This window comes from Schistocerca gregaria, chromosome 1 (genome assembly GCF_023897955.1).
Source record: "Schistocerca gregaria isolate iqSchGreg1 chromosome 1, iqSchGreg1.2, whole genome shotgun sequence".
NCBI classification, from domain to species: domain Eukaryota; kingdom Metazoa; phylum Arthropoda; class Insecta; order Orthoptera; family Acrididae; genus Schistocerca; species Schistocerca gregaria.
The window spans coordinates 378,880,815-378,895,850 of record NC_064920.1 but is presented as its reverse complement, the minus strand read 5'-3'; the positions used below and the strand labels follow the sequence as shown (position 1 = coordinate 378,895,850).

Genomic DNA, 15,036 nt, shown 5'->3' with positions numbered 1-15,036 from the left:
GAATTTCACCCATTCAGCATTTAATTCCACCAATCTATTGAATTAACTTCATAATTCATGACATAAAAATGCATAAAAACTCAAAGAAAGAAAAAAAAACTCCACAATACCTCCGTTGTGTTGCCTCTGGAACATTCATGGATTGTGCAGCCGGTGGAAGACTGGCAAATTCTTGTCCTGGATCGGCTGGCGAAGCTGTGGCTGGCATTTTAGCTTGACTTGCAATATTCTGCTTCCGTGGACGTTCTCTTTGACACCTTAAAGTAAACAAAAATGTATAATTAATTTCAAAGTATGTTGGAAATAAAACAGAAAGAAACTTCCACATGGGAAAAATATATTAAAAACAAAGATTCCAAGACTTACCAAGCGGGAAAGCGCCGGCAGACAGGCACATGAACAAAACACACAAACACACACACAGAATTACGAGCTTTCGCAACTGGCAGTTGCTTCGTCAGGAAATAGGGAAGGAGAGGGAAAAATGAAAGGATGTGGGTTTTAAGGGAGAGGGTAAGGAGTCATTCCAATCCCGGGAGCGGAAAGACTTCCCTTAGGGGAAAAAAAGGACAGGTGTCCCGCTTGGTAAGTCTTGGAATCTTTGTTTTCAAAGTATGTTGGTGTAGATATAGGAGTGTGTGTGTGTGTGTGTGTGTGTGTGTGTGTGTGTGTGTGTGTGTGTGGACTTCGAAATTTCTAAACCGACATGATGAGGAAGGTGATGAGTTTCTTGAGAATATTTTCACAAGAAATGAGACATTGTTGTCTTGTATGACTTCATAAACAAAGTGTCAGTCAGTATGGAATGATCACACATGGCTGTTGCAACCAAAGTGAAAGCCAAACACACAATCTCAAGATTGAGATTATAACAAATCTGTTTTGGGAGAGGTTTACTGTTCTGTTAGTCAATTTTCTGCTGTAGGGAACAACAATACATTCACTGCATACTGTTCGACCTTGAGGAAACTTCAGTGCACTGCATAGAATAACTGATTTGGCCTACTGCCATCCAGAGTTTTCTTGCTGAATGACAATGCACAGCCTCATTCCACTTCTCGAACTCAAGAGTTAATCAGAGTCATTTGAGCAAACAGACTATACCACACATCCTGGACCTTCCACCATGTAATTACCATTTGTTCTACTACTTGAGGAAGTTATATTCCCAGGCTAATGTCCGATGCTCACATCACCATGTATAGATAAATTAGAAGAATGCTATAATAAATGTTTAAACAATGGAGGAAACTTTGTGGAAAAATAGCTTCAAATATAATGAGTGAAGTAACAAAATTTTTGTTTGCCCCCTCTACTTTTTTTTAAAGGACCTCACTTAGAAATACCCTTTGTAAGTTGTGGTCCTACATCACAGCAGGCCAATAACAACATGCTGTCCTGCCTGTCTTCCTGATTCCAAGTTTTATGCACAAGAGCCCCTGTTTTTCCAGATCAAAGAAAGCACACATCAAACATCACAATATTTTCTGATTGACATTACTGAAGCATCCCTGGCCATGAGGCCATCTAGGATGAAGGCACTGGCATGGCACGATGTATATTAGCCAGGCACTATTGCAGACATCAAGGGAACAGTCCAGGCCTTAATACTTGCTTTCAGAGCCAGATAGCCCCAGCACAGTGTTCCCCTTGACCTACACCAGAGCATCCTCAGTACTGGCTACACACTGATTATGCCACACTGCTCATGGCAGCAATATAGCCACTAGTAGTAGATGGCCCTTACTATTTCACATACATGACCCAGAAGAAATGGCAAGAGAGAGAATTTGCTCCACAACATATGCTACAGTCCTCACCTAGACCACCCCATTATAAATTTTTCTATCATGGCAGTGACTAACTATTTCAGTTGTAGAAAACACACCTCCAAAATGAAATTACAGTAAAACAAATAGAAAACTCTCCTTCCCCAATAGTCTTGACTAAATACTGACAAAAATGCTAGCTTATGTGAGAAAAAGTTTTGTCACATAACAACATGCTGAAGAATTAAGTTACTGAAGGCAACATAATGATAAAAAGGAATCCCTCACTGACACGGTGAAGGATTCAAGATGGCAAACTGATTCAGCTCATGTTTGGCAAAGTGCTTGCATACCCTCTAAAATGGAGGAATCTAAGATACTTTGTCTCGCTCCCCTCTGCCTAATTTGAGGAAATCACCCCGGCAGTCCATGACATGCAATGAACTCAATCAAAGGGCTCGACAAATAATTGAAAACTGAGTATTTTTCATCATCTGTGGGACCTGCAAATTCATATTTTCCGAGAAATCAAGAAAAGAAACTTTTACAACTGTCAGTTATGTCTCTGAAAGGTTAACATCCTCCAACAAAAGCTGCAATGACCAAGTGAAGAAGGCAATTAGTTGGGGAGTCTGTTTGTGGATCCCACATTTCATGATAAAAAGTTCAATTCTCAATATCTACTGATCTCTGCCTACAATTTTGTGTCAGTTGCATGTCATGATCATTACAGGTGGTTTTCTTGAAAAGGGGGCTTAGAGAACCAAAATAGATGACATATGGTACATAAACTACCTGCCAAACATGAGCCATATCAGCTGGCTGTGTCTAAGGCCTTTCCCTTTGGGAGTATAATTCGAGCAAGCAATGGCAGAGTTTAAGGTTTATTAATGTGAAGAAGGAACAGGAACGAAGATTAGAGATGGACCATAAGTTTAAATAGGAGTAGGATGCAATGACCAATTGTGGATTTGAACTTCATTCCTTTCAAATCCAAGTTCAGAGACTTAACTACTGTGCCGCCTCATTTGTTTATCAATTTTGACATCATAAGAGACAGAGTACCTGAGAACTGCCTGTTTCCCAATTCATGGAACATGACAGCTTTCACCTAAAGTTATTTAGACAAACAAGAGGAGACATGTATCAAAACGGCCAGATGAGGATCTGAATCCCATGCCTCCTGAATACAAGTACAGTGTCTTACCCACTGCATCATATCTCACCCAATGACGCGAGAGAGAATTTTCTCAACAACATCCAACTATTCTTGACTTATGATAACTTCTATTCTTGTTCATACTTCTGATCTCATTTCTTTCATACAACATATTTTCAGCCATTTGTTTCTTGTTCTTCCAAACTTGCTCACCTTTCTTTCAATATACGTGTGGTTCCAATTAGTCATCGTTTTTTCCATAACTTGCTCAACCCCCTCTCTGCCTCACCTCAGTGTTCCAAATATCACGTCTTACAGGATTTTCATTGGCAATTTCCCTCCAAATCTTATCCTGCTCTCTCTAAATATGCAGTGTGGTTATATCTTACATCTTTCCATCCACAATGAGTAGAAGTTGCCCTTACAAGTCTAAGAGTGTGGGGCCTTTATCACTGAAAACATGGTTTTCTCCTATTGCTGGAAGACCCACTAGTGTTTGGAACATGGATTTTGATATACAATATTTTAACTTAGTGTGTTTTAGTTGTTAACCTGAGGGACAGACTGTGTTTCCCCAGAATCTGCTCACTATTTGTAATGACTACAAGATGAGTGCAGTATGGGCTGTAGGTGTTTTTGTGTTGTCTGGTCTCCTTCCCAAAATGTTTGTAGGTACATTTTAACATATTACAGAGTGGTCAGGTTAGACATTATAACCAAGTGTGTCACTCACACCCAGTAATCTGTTACCTTTTTATTAAAAAAAAAAGACCCTATTATTTTATTACATGTTTTATCAGCTGCTACTCATGTTGTTTTCATATGTTTTGTGCTATCATTTTTGTTGTCTTCTATTGGTCAGTGTTGTATTTTAAGCCTTTTTGTTGTAAGTGTGTGTTGTTTCTATATAGCTTTAGAGTTTATCATAGTTTTAATCACTTTTAACTGCACTTGCCACTCTTTATGTTATGCAAGTGTGTTCAGTGCCCTAAAACCACAACAGTAACAATAAAAAGAAACTTGTTCTAGATGTTACATTGTTTGTCATCATCTTTTTATTGGTGTGTTTGCCACTATGTGGTATGGAAAACTCTGACAGTGAATCTTTTATTCATTCTCTCTCTCTCTCTCTCTCTCTCTCTCTCTCTCTCTCTCTCTCTCTCTCTCTCTGTTCCTAATGCCATACAAGAGCAAGCGAGATAAAAATTTTATCTTTCAGAAGATAAGAAACAAAGCTCTGGTTCTCCTGAATATGAGTCCAGCACCTTAAATAGTGTGACATTTCAGACCCAGCTGCCAGAAATGATAATCATGTGTGCGTGGCACGAGCTTGCTTGTGTGAATGAATGTGTTCTTGCTCCCTTTTCTGAAGAAGGCTTTGGCCAAAAGATAATGTACAAGTGTCTATTTGTTATGCCTATCTCCATCTCAATGTGCCATATTTATGGTGTATAGCAATCTATCTTTTTCTTATATTGTTAATATTCCAACCTGAAATTTCCATTGTTTGAAGCAGCTATACATTTCACAACATGTACATTATGCAACAAATAGTGTGGAAGCATAAATTAAACACACTGAAGATTGTATATTCATTGTATTTAATCACTCTGAATTGTATCAAGCACATATCAACCAATAAAAATATTTTCACAAATATGATCAAATTCAAAAGTCAAAGAGTTAATAGCTTTTCCAAAGAGTAAATATTTTTCCCAACTCACTTAATATTCTTCACATCAATAAGTATCACACAATGCACACATTTTACAATAGCCTATGTTATTCCTCAGGGCTCGAGCTATATCATTGCCATATTTCATCAAAACTGTTCAGTGGGTTAGTCATGGAAATGTAACAGACAGAGTTACTCTTGCATCTATGATATTATTATGGATGAAACTTTCAATTAGAATATTTTTTCTGTGATCTGATTCTGAAGAAATAAAGCCCATACAATGACTTATGCTAACCTCCAGTTACCTGTGAAAACCCCATGAAAATATGTCTAGTAGTTTTGGAGAAGCATGTTCAAACAGACAAACACATAACAGTTTTACATTTTTATTATTAGTACAGATACAGAAGATATAGATTATAAAGGTTATTTGTATACAACATCTGAAGCAGTAAGATTGGGGACATGAATGAAGAGCTTGTTTGCTTCACTGACATGGGAGAGAGCCATGTAGAGCTGGCCATGCCTAAAGCAACTGGCACTAAGGTCCATGTCTGCAACTCACAGTATCTGACCTTGTGCATTTTTTATGATCATGGCATAACATAACCTCATCTGTAATTGTACACTTTTAAAACAAAATGGTAAATCATTAGGAATAAGTGGGATTCAGGGTATAAAAACTCACTCACCTGCACCACTAGCCATCAAAATTACCACTTTTATTATGTTACACGGAAGAGAAGTAATTTTAAGCCTCATACCATTAAACTACTTTGGTGGGCTCAAATTTCGCAGCACAATAATTAGGATGCCATTTTTCAAATTAATTTTGCATGATGTATGCCCAAGTGCACTAAAAGAATTTAAAAATTCCACCAGTGGCAGAATCATCTCGCTCCACAACAGATATATACTCTACAAATTCTCCTTCACCAAGAGTAAGTATGCCCACATTAATTCTCGCACCTTGATTGGTTCAAGGTGTCAATACAGCTCTTTAACAAATCCAAGAGTTTTCATGAGTTAGAGGTCTTGACGCGAAAGTACTGTAGGACACAAATTAGCAGGCAAAACAATTTACTACCTTCTTCCAGATATGTGCCCATACTAAATTTTAACAGCAAATCTGAAAGCTTCTGTGCATTTGTGTTGCATTCTGTTTGTGGACACATCAGTGTGATGTGTCAACACGACTTGAACTCTTCAACACTTTTATCATTCACTTTTGTTTCCTGTGGTACAAGAGGTAATGTCTGCCTAAAATAGCCACCAAAAAAAATATGCCACCCATGGGTTGGTCATTTTGTAGAACATCTTTAAGGGTTTCATAAACCACCTCTACTGGTTATTAAACAGCAATTGTGTAGAATCCTGGCTTTGTCACTGATCTTCAAGGTGCCATATACTGTGTGTTCACTGATATCCAAATCTATCGTGAATTTAAATACTGTATGAGCAGCTTCATCAGTGGGTAACAAAGTAGCTGCTGTTCGTGGTAAAGCCACAGCAATAGCTATTTTTTTCTTGGGCTCATAATCGTGCCAACATGATTTTAGTGAGGAATGCTTTTCCTATCCCATCAGGTGCCTCAAAAAACAGAATTTATCCCATATTATTGTTGACACTCTGACAAATGCATCTGAATATTGTGCACTGTTGTTCTGCTAGGTTTTGGATGCCGTTCTGCAATTTTTCTGCAAGTTCTGTTGGATTATGGTTTATTTCCACTGTGCACTCTCTGTTGATGTATGCATCTTCTAATAATGCCACTGGCAAGCTATACTGATGGATAGGACTTCCTCCCATATATGTAACCAAGTTTTGTATAGCCACCAAGCACTAATTAAGTTCACTGTTACATATTTGATCATTCAATTCATCTTCATATTTTGTCTTCAATATTTTGTCTTCCCATAGCTTATCCTGATATTCTGCCATAACACAGCAGCAAAACAGCAAACAAATGATACAAGTAATGTGGACTGCCATGCATACTTCAGCCAGTGTGTCAGCATATTGCTTGTCATCATCAAGTAAGTGTCACTCTCAGCAAGTAGCTATTTTCAACAACAAGAGTGCTGAAAGGAAGTTCCTACAGTGTATGTAAAAGCAGGCTCAAGAAGAAATATGTGGCACTGTTTGGATGAACCGTGTACGCTCTTCCAATAACATGTTCTTTAAATACGTCAGGCTCCCCATCTACAGCTCTGCCACGCATTCTACAACTGAAAATACCTATCTGTTTGTTGAAAGTATAGTATAACGAAACTTCATCATACAACAACGTTTTTGCAAAATAATTGGCTTCAGAAAGCCTAAAGTATGCCAGAAAAATTGTTTGTCTTTAGTTATCAAACCAATCTGTAATATCTTCAGGGTTACAATATATTCGCTATTCTCCTTGAAGGTGTACATCAATATGAATCACAGGTAGGTGTCTCTTATGAAGAGCTTTCTTTTGTGATCAGGTGGATCAGCAACTTCAATTTCAACTAGAAAACCCTGGCTGTTAGATCTTGTCAGTCATATGACATGTCAAGAAAGAAATTCTTGAATGAATTCATTCCACTTTGGATTTGTTGTGAATGTAATAAATAGATCAGATCTTCCATAGTTTTGTAAATAACAGAAAGTGCCCTGAGTACACAAATGCTTACTGCATGGGCCATCAGTAAAACTGGACACAAGAATCACTACTCGGCCTAAGTTTTCTGTGCTATCATCCTGCTGCACAGCGACTTGTAAGTGCACGTAGTCTTCAGCACATAACATTATCTAGTTGGGGCATATATACACTAAGGGCTTTGTCTCGTTTCTGTGTACATATAATCAACAAACTGACAGAAGAGTTCATAAAATCTTTGCAAGTAGACAAAACAATTTTGTCTTATTTGCAGCTGGTGAGCATAAAAGTCAGGATGATAGCTTTTAGTTTATGTTCAACAATTTTGTGTTGGTGTTGACTTGATACAACCCAAAATTGTAACCCATCTCCTCCATGGCAGTAAATTAAGGGATACTGTATGGTGTCGTATGATCAATGTGCCTCATAAATGCGTTTAAGGCAATTGTGTCAAGAGCGCAGTACTATACTCATGGTTCACATTCCTGATCAACCAAAACAGTTGTAATTTCATTTGTTATAGGGACATTATACCTCCACCATGTCCAACAGCAGGTCATTTGCCTGCGCTAATGACAGATTTATATTTATTATTTTGCACTTGCAGAATTGATTCAAATCTAGCTTTAAAATATGAATATATAGATTCACTTGATGAATCATGTTTTGAAGCAGAGCAATCAGATCACTGTCAAGTTGTGGAAAGTTGCCATATCTACTAATTGCCTGTTCTCCATAATTAGAAACAAAATAGATCTGAAGAAACTTGGGTACATTTCAGGCAGCAAAGTACTGAGAAGGTGGTAAACCTGGCCTTGAACCTTAAAGGTAGGCATGAATGGTCCATCCATTATTTGTTTTATGGCAAAGGATGTAACTCGAAATGCATTATTGTATGCATGGACCCTATCCAAAAAGTATTTTGATTGTGGACGGTCACCATTCAGCAGAGGTTTTAAAATCTGAGGGAGGTTCTGAAAAATTTCAGTATGTATTTCTTAACCCATCCCAGCCACTTCTTTCCATCATTCCGTAATCTCACAAAATATGCAATTTATGACCATTCCACCACGAAAGAAAATATGGTACAATCAATTACAGGATTATACATAACTGTAATTTTCTCTTTATCACCCGAGGAAGTTCAGCAGGCCCTGCAACTATTTCTTGTTTCTTCTGAATCTTCGGATGAAATGGGTGAATGTCAAAGTCAATCAAGATCTAGGCAAGCTTGGCGCTGTTCTTCTGGTTGTCATATTCCATCTATTCTTTAACTTTCACTCATTGTAAAATTCTCATGATCTCGACGTGTGTCCTCCCTTGCTAATTCTAAATATTGCTAATGTTGATAATCACTATCTAAAGCTCTGGCAATAATGTGATGACCCTGACCATTGCTTAAGTGCTTGTTATGCTGAGTAAATGTTTCTGAGGTGTGAGATAATGAATAGAGCTCACGATCAGTACCCAGTCATAATACCTGTTGGTTGAGAGACCATGAAGCACCTTTATGAAAATGCCAAGGACATGAGTTGTTTTTGCTGCAAGTGAAGAGTTCCAAGGAGCAAGATAATGCATGACGCTCTCGATCAGAGTTATCGCTCACCAAAAACACAAATTAAAGCCTGATCTGCAGCAAGTCTCACTTCAAGATCTTCAATGGATCCTTGAGACTGCATAGTCCTCAGTCTTTTAGCTGTTCTGATGCATTCAGAAACATCAACTGTTATCTTGGGACTTGTATTTGTAAACAATGTGAAATCAGAATGTAATGAGTAGGCACCCAAATCACAAAGCATATCTGAATTAATTTATTTTTTTTCTAGAAAAGAATATAAATGAGAGCTATCCGAAGATGAAGCAAGACCGTAAGTTTCTAATACACAAAGCAAAATTAGTAAATCTATATATTCTTATATCCTTCCTCGAGGTACCCATGATCTTCTTACTAAATTTCAACAAAATCAGTTCAGCGGGTCAAACATGATGCATGATTTGGCAGTTTTTCATGCAAGTCAGTGTTTATATCATCATATATCCTGAGCTATCTGTCGTAAAATGATATAACTTTGCAGGTATATTCAGTGATATATGTGTGGTATATATGAATACTGTCTGCAAAATCCGTCTGAAATACAGTTAGTAGTAAAGAAGTGAGCAACTAAAATGTCAGGTAATTATACTGCATGAATACCGAAAATGCAGTAAGCGATAATTTTTTTGTTTTTACTCATTTGGCAGAAATGTAAGTGTGAAAAAGCTTCATAAAGGTTTGAAATTATGCGTAAATTTTGTTGCAAATAAGTAAGTGCTCATTCTCAAATACCGAATAGTACACATAGCAGCTACACATTACACAAGGTGTATATCATGCAAAAAATAGTGTGGAAATAGGGATTATACACAGTGAAGACTACATAAGCACTGTATTCATTATTGTGACACATATCGCGTAGCATATCTCAACCAATAAAAGCATTTTCACAAATATGATGAAGTTCAAAAGTCAGAGACTATATATTTTACATTAATTCATGTAATAATATGCCACTCAGCAAGTATCTTTAAACGTCATGCATGATGTGTCGGTTTTTCACATGTGTGTGTGTGATGTCATATACCCTGAAATGTGTGTTGTAAAATGGCAATTTTGCAGGTACATTCATTGAAATATGTGAACACTGTCTGCAAAATGTGTCACAAATCTAGTTAGTAGTAAGGAAGTAATAAAATCACAATGAAATGAACACCCTTAGCTGCTTACAGGCGTTGACATATGTTAACGGGGACAGATGAAAATGTGTGCCCTGACCAGGACTCGAACCCGGGATCTCCTGCTTACCTGGCAGACACTATATCCATCTGAGCCACCAAGGACACAGAGGATAGCGCGACTGCAGGGATTTATCTCTGGCACGCCTCCCGCGAAACCCACTGTCTCAACTTATTGCCCCGCACTATAATCGTAGTACCCACACCCATTTTACTCATTACTCATTACTCATCAACACAGCCGAAGCCCAGGCTATCCGTGATCTGAAAGCTGACTGATCCATCATCATTCTTCCGGCTGACAAGGGTTCCACGACCGTGGTACTTGATCGTCGGGAGTATGTGGCTGAGGGACTGCGTCAGCTTTCAGACAACTCTACATACAAAGTTTGCCAAGGTAATCCCATTCCTGATGTCCAGGCGGAGCTTCAAGGAATCCTCAGAACCTTAGGCCCCCTACAAAACCTTTCACCTGACTCCATCAAACTCCTCACCCCACCGACACCTCGCAATCCTACCTTCTACCTACTTCCTAAAATTCACAAACCCAAACATCCTGGACGCCCCATTGTAGCTGGTTACCAAGCCCCCACAGAACGTATCTCTGCCTACGTAGATCAACACCTTCAACCCATTATATGCAGTCTCCCATCCTTCATCAAAGACACCAACCACTTTCTCGAACGCCTGGAATCCGTACCCAGTCTGTTACCCCCGGAAACCATCCTTGTAACCATTGATGCCACTTCCCTATACACGAATATCCCGCACGTCCAGGGCCTCGCTGCAATGGAGTACTTCCTTTCACGCCGATCATCTGCCACCCTACCTAAAACCTCTTTCCTCGTCACCTTAGCCAGCTTCATCCTGACCCACAACTTCTTCACTTTTGAAGGCCAGACATACCAACAATTAAAGGGAACAGCCATGGGTACCAGGATGGCCCCCTCGTATGCCAACCTATTTATGGGTCACTTAGAGGAAGCCTTCTTGGTTACCCAAGCCTGCCAACCCAAAGTTTGGTACAGATTTATTGATGACATCTTCATGATCTGGACTCACAGTGAAGAACAACTCCAGAATTTCCTCTCCAACCTCAACTCCTTTGGTTCCATCAGATTCACCTGGTCCTACTCCAAATCCCATGCCACTTTCCTAGACGTTGACCTCCATCTGTCCAATGGCCAGCTGCACACATCGTCCACATCAAACCCACCAACAAGCAACAGTACCTCCATTATGACAGCTGCCACCCATTCCATATCAAACGGTCCCTTCCCTACAGCCTAGGCCTTCGTGGCAAACGAATCTGCTCCAGTCCTGAATCCCTCGACCATTACACCAACAACCTGAAAACAGCTTTCGCATCCCGCAACTACCCTCCCGACCTGGTACAGAAGCAGATAACCAGAGCCACTTCCTCATCCCCTCAAACCCAGAACCTCTCACAGAAGAACCCCAAAAGTGCCCCACTTGTGACAGAATACTTCCCGGGACTGGATCAGACCTTGAATGTGGCTCTCCAGCAGGGATACGACTTCCTAAAATCCTGCCCCGAAATGAGATCCATCCTTCATGAAATCCTCCCCACTCCACCAAGAGTGTCTTTCCGCCGTCCACCTAACCTTCGTAACCTCCTGGTTCATCCCTATGAAATCCCCAAACCACCTTCCCTACCCTCTGGCTCCTACCCTTGCAACCGCCCCCGGTGTAAAACATGTCCTATGCACCCTCCCACCACCACCTACTCCAGTCCTGTAACCCGGAAGGTGTACACGATCAAAGGGAGAGCCACGTGTGAAAGCACCCACGTGATTTACCAACTGACCTGCCTGCACTGTGACGCTTTCTATGTGGGAATTACCAGCAACAAACTGTCCATTCGCATGAATGGACACAGGCAGACAGTGTTTGTTGGTAATGAGGATCACCCTGTGGCTAAACATGCCTTGATGCACGACCAGCACATCTTGGCACAGTGTTACACCGTCCGAGTTATCTGGATACTTCCCACCAACACCAACCTATCCAAACTCCGGAGATGGGAACTCGCCCTTCAGTATATCCTCTCTTCTCGATTTCCGCCAGGCCTCAACCTCCGCTAATTTCAAGTTGCCGCCGCTCATACCTCACCTGTCTTTCAACAACTTCTTTGCCTCTGTACTTCCGCCTCGACTGACATCTCTGCCCTTACTCTTTGCCTTTAAATATGTCTGCTTGTGTCTGTGTATGTGCGGATGGATGTGTGTGTGTGTGTGTGCGCGCGCGCGCGCGCGCGATCGAGTGTACACCTGTCCTTTTTTTCCCCTAAGGGAAGTCTTTCCGCTCCCGGGATTGGAATGACTCCTTACCCTCTCCCTTAAAACCCACATCCTTTCGTCTTTCCCTCTCCTTCCTGAAGAAGCAACCATTGGTTGCGAAAGCCAGTAATTCTGTGTGTGTGTGTTTTGTTCATGTGCCTGTCTGCCGGCGCTTTCCCGCTTGGTAAGTCTTGGAATCTTTGTTTTTGATATATTTTTCCCATGTGAAAGTTCTCTCTCTCTCTCTCTCTCTCTCTCTCTCTCTCTCTCTCTCTATATATATATATATATATATATATATATATACCAAGCGGGAAAGCGCCGGCAGACAGGCACATGAACAAAACACACAAACACACACACAAAATTACGAGCTTTCGCAACTGGCAGTTGCTTCGTCAGGAAGGAAGGAAGCAACTGCCAGTTGCGAAAGCTCGTAATTTTGTGTGTGTGTTTGTGTGTTTTGTTCATGTGCCTGTCTGCCGGCGCTTTCCCGCTCTGTTTTTTATATATATATATATATATATATATATATATATATATATATATATATATATATAAAACAGAAAGAAACTTCCACATGGGAAAAATATATTAAAAACAAAGATTCCAAGACTTACCAAGCGGGAAAGCGCCGGCAGACAGGCACATGAACAAAACACACACACAGAATTACAAGCTTTCGCAACTGGCAGTTGCTTCGTCAGGAAAGAGGGAAGGAGAGGGAAAAATGAAAGGATGTGGGTTTTAAGGGAGAGGGTAAGGAGTCATTCCAATCCCGGGAGCGGAAAGACTTCCCTTAGGGGAAAAAAAAGGACAGGTGTACACTCGCGCACACACACACACACATATCCATCCGCACATATATATATATATATAAATTAAAACATCATGCCTGATGCGAAAATGTGGTAAGCAGTAAACTTTATTTGTTTAATAATTTTGTGTGTGTGTATGTGGGGGGGGGGGGGCAAAGAAGGCAGGTCACCAAGTACTCTCGTTCTCAAATACCAGTAGAATAAATTCTGAGTATTTGTACCTCATAGTCAAACATCTTTTTAACTTCTACCCATAAAACACCTGCACTCTCCCACCCCTTCCCATCTGATAAGTAGGTGGGTTTTGCCCTCGCAGCAATTCTTTCCAGAGAGTAGGTGATATGGGTACCAAGTTAGGTTGAAATCGTCCACTGGTTTCGGAGATGTGGAACATATATACATTTTTATTATATGTCAGAATACCTTTTTTTCTGTGATCCAATTTTGATGAAATAAAGTCTATGCAGTTCCCAAAGCTATAGTACAAGTTACTTCCAAAAACCTCATGAAAATTCATCTAGTAGTTTTGGAGATTAGAGTGTTAAAGACAAACAGACAGACACAAAGGTTTTACAGATTTATTTTTAGTATAGATAAGTTAAAGCAGTTTCATAAGTAAATTCAAGAATTCAAAGAAACTGTATACATTTGCCATATTTAATCATGAATGAGGTGCAGTTTGTACAAATGCATATCTGTACAATAACATTCCAAAGGGGTCATCCATTAATTGGGTGAAGGGTTTTCTCCAAAACTCCCACCTGCCCCCTTGGTGAGATGTGGTAGGACCTACCATCCACACCCTCAAGTGAAGTTCACCACATACTCAAGTAAAAATACATAAAAATGAGTTTTTTTTTATTTGTTGTAAACACTGATTAAAACACATGGATTAGGGAAGGGTGGGGAAGGAAGTCAAAAAATTCTCCAAGAAAACAGTGTTAACCATTTTGACAAATCCCTAAACAATTGAACTTTTATTGGTATATTACACACATTAAATGGCACTGAATCTTTTCTTATTTTGCAGATGAGAGACAACATTGTTCGTACCTTCCTTTGAGCCATATAATACGAAGTTTTTCAGTCTCTTGACTGAGGGAATTATCAGCGAACTTCAGCTTAGCACTCTTTCACAAAGGATTAGCTTCTTGCTCGCACGTGTTTTGACTTGTGGACACACAGCTTAACATACACAAAGTAAAGTTTTTATACAAATTCATGTTCAACACAATAGCTTTGACTTTATATGTGTTGTAAATTCACGTTGAGCATAACAGCATTGGCCTTATATGCGTTGCAGAGTGTCAAGACGGACTCACTGAATGACACACAGTGATTTCGACCAGTGCAGCAGAGAACTCCCTGAATGAAGACACCCATGCAGCACTTGTTTCAAATTGGGGAAACCCAGGCAGGCACACATGTAAGACAGTCAGTTCCATTCACAGAGGCCATAAAGATTAGTGAGCACTCTTACACTGCCTATTATTATAAAACCCTCCCTCCCTCTTCAGTTTGAGCTAACATAATTAATGGACTGGACAAAGTATATGCAGATGGGCTATTCACATATGCATTGTCAAATTTTCTCTGAATGACTAGTAAGAAGAAGAGAACGAAGAAGATGAAAATGATGATTATGAATGACTAATGCAGTACAATTAATTTACATAACATTTCCTAAGCTATCTTCCATATTTCTTCCCTTAACTTATTCCTCATATTGACTGGATGACTGGCATAACAAAGTGCTAGTTTACTCTGAACTAAAAGAATCATCTAGTCCATCATTCAATGTTTTTGTTTGTACACCAAAAGTGAACTGTGGCTGCTGACATGCACACTGCTGGTGAAACATCAGAGTATTGGCAGAGAACAGACTGACAAAAACAGCTGACACACACTATGAAT

At 39.7% G+C, this 15,036-nt stretch overlaps 1 protein-coding gene across 2 annotated transcripts in view; it reads right to left on the bottom strand.

Annotated features, from left to right (window-relative positions):
* Positions 1–15,036, bottom strand: part of LOC126348037 (uncharacterized) — a 226,569-nt gene that overhangs the window by 180,862 nt on the left and 30,671 nt on the right. For both annotated transcript variants that reach the window (XM_050002322.1, XM_050002321.1), the window contains exon 3: positions 111–257. In XM_050002322.1, coding sequence (XP_049858279.1) covers positions 111–257 — 147 coding nt within the window. The remainder of the gene's footprint in view (positions 1–110; positions 258–15,036) is intronic.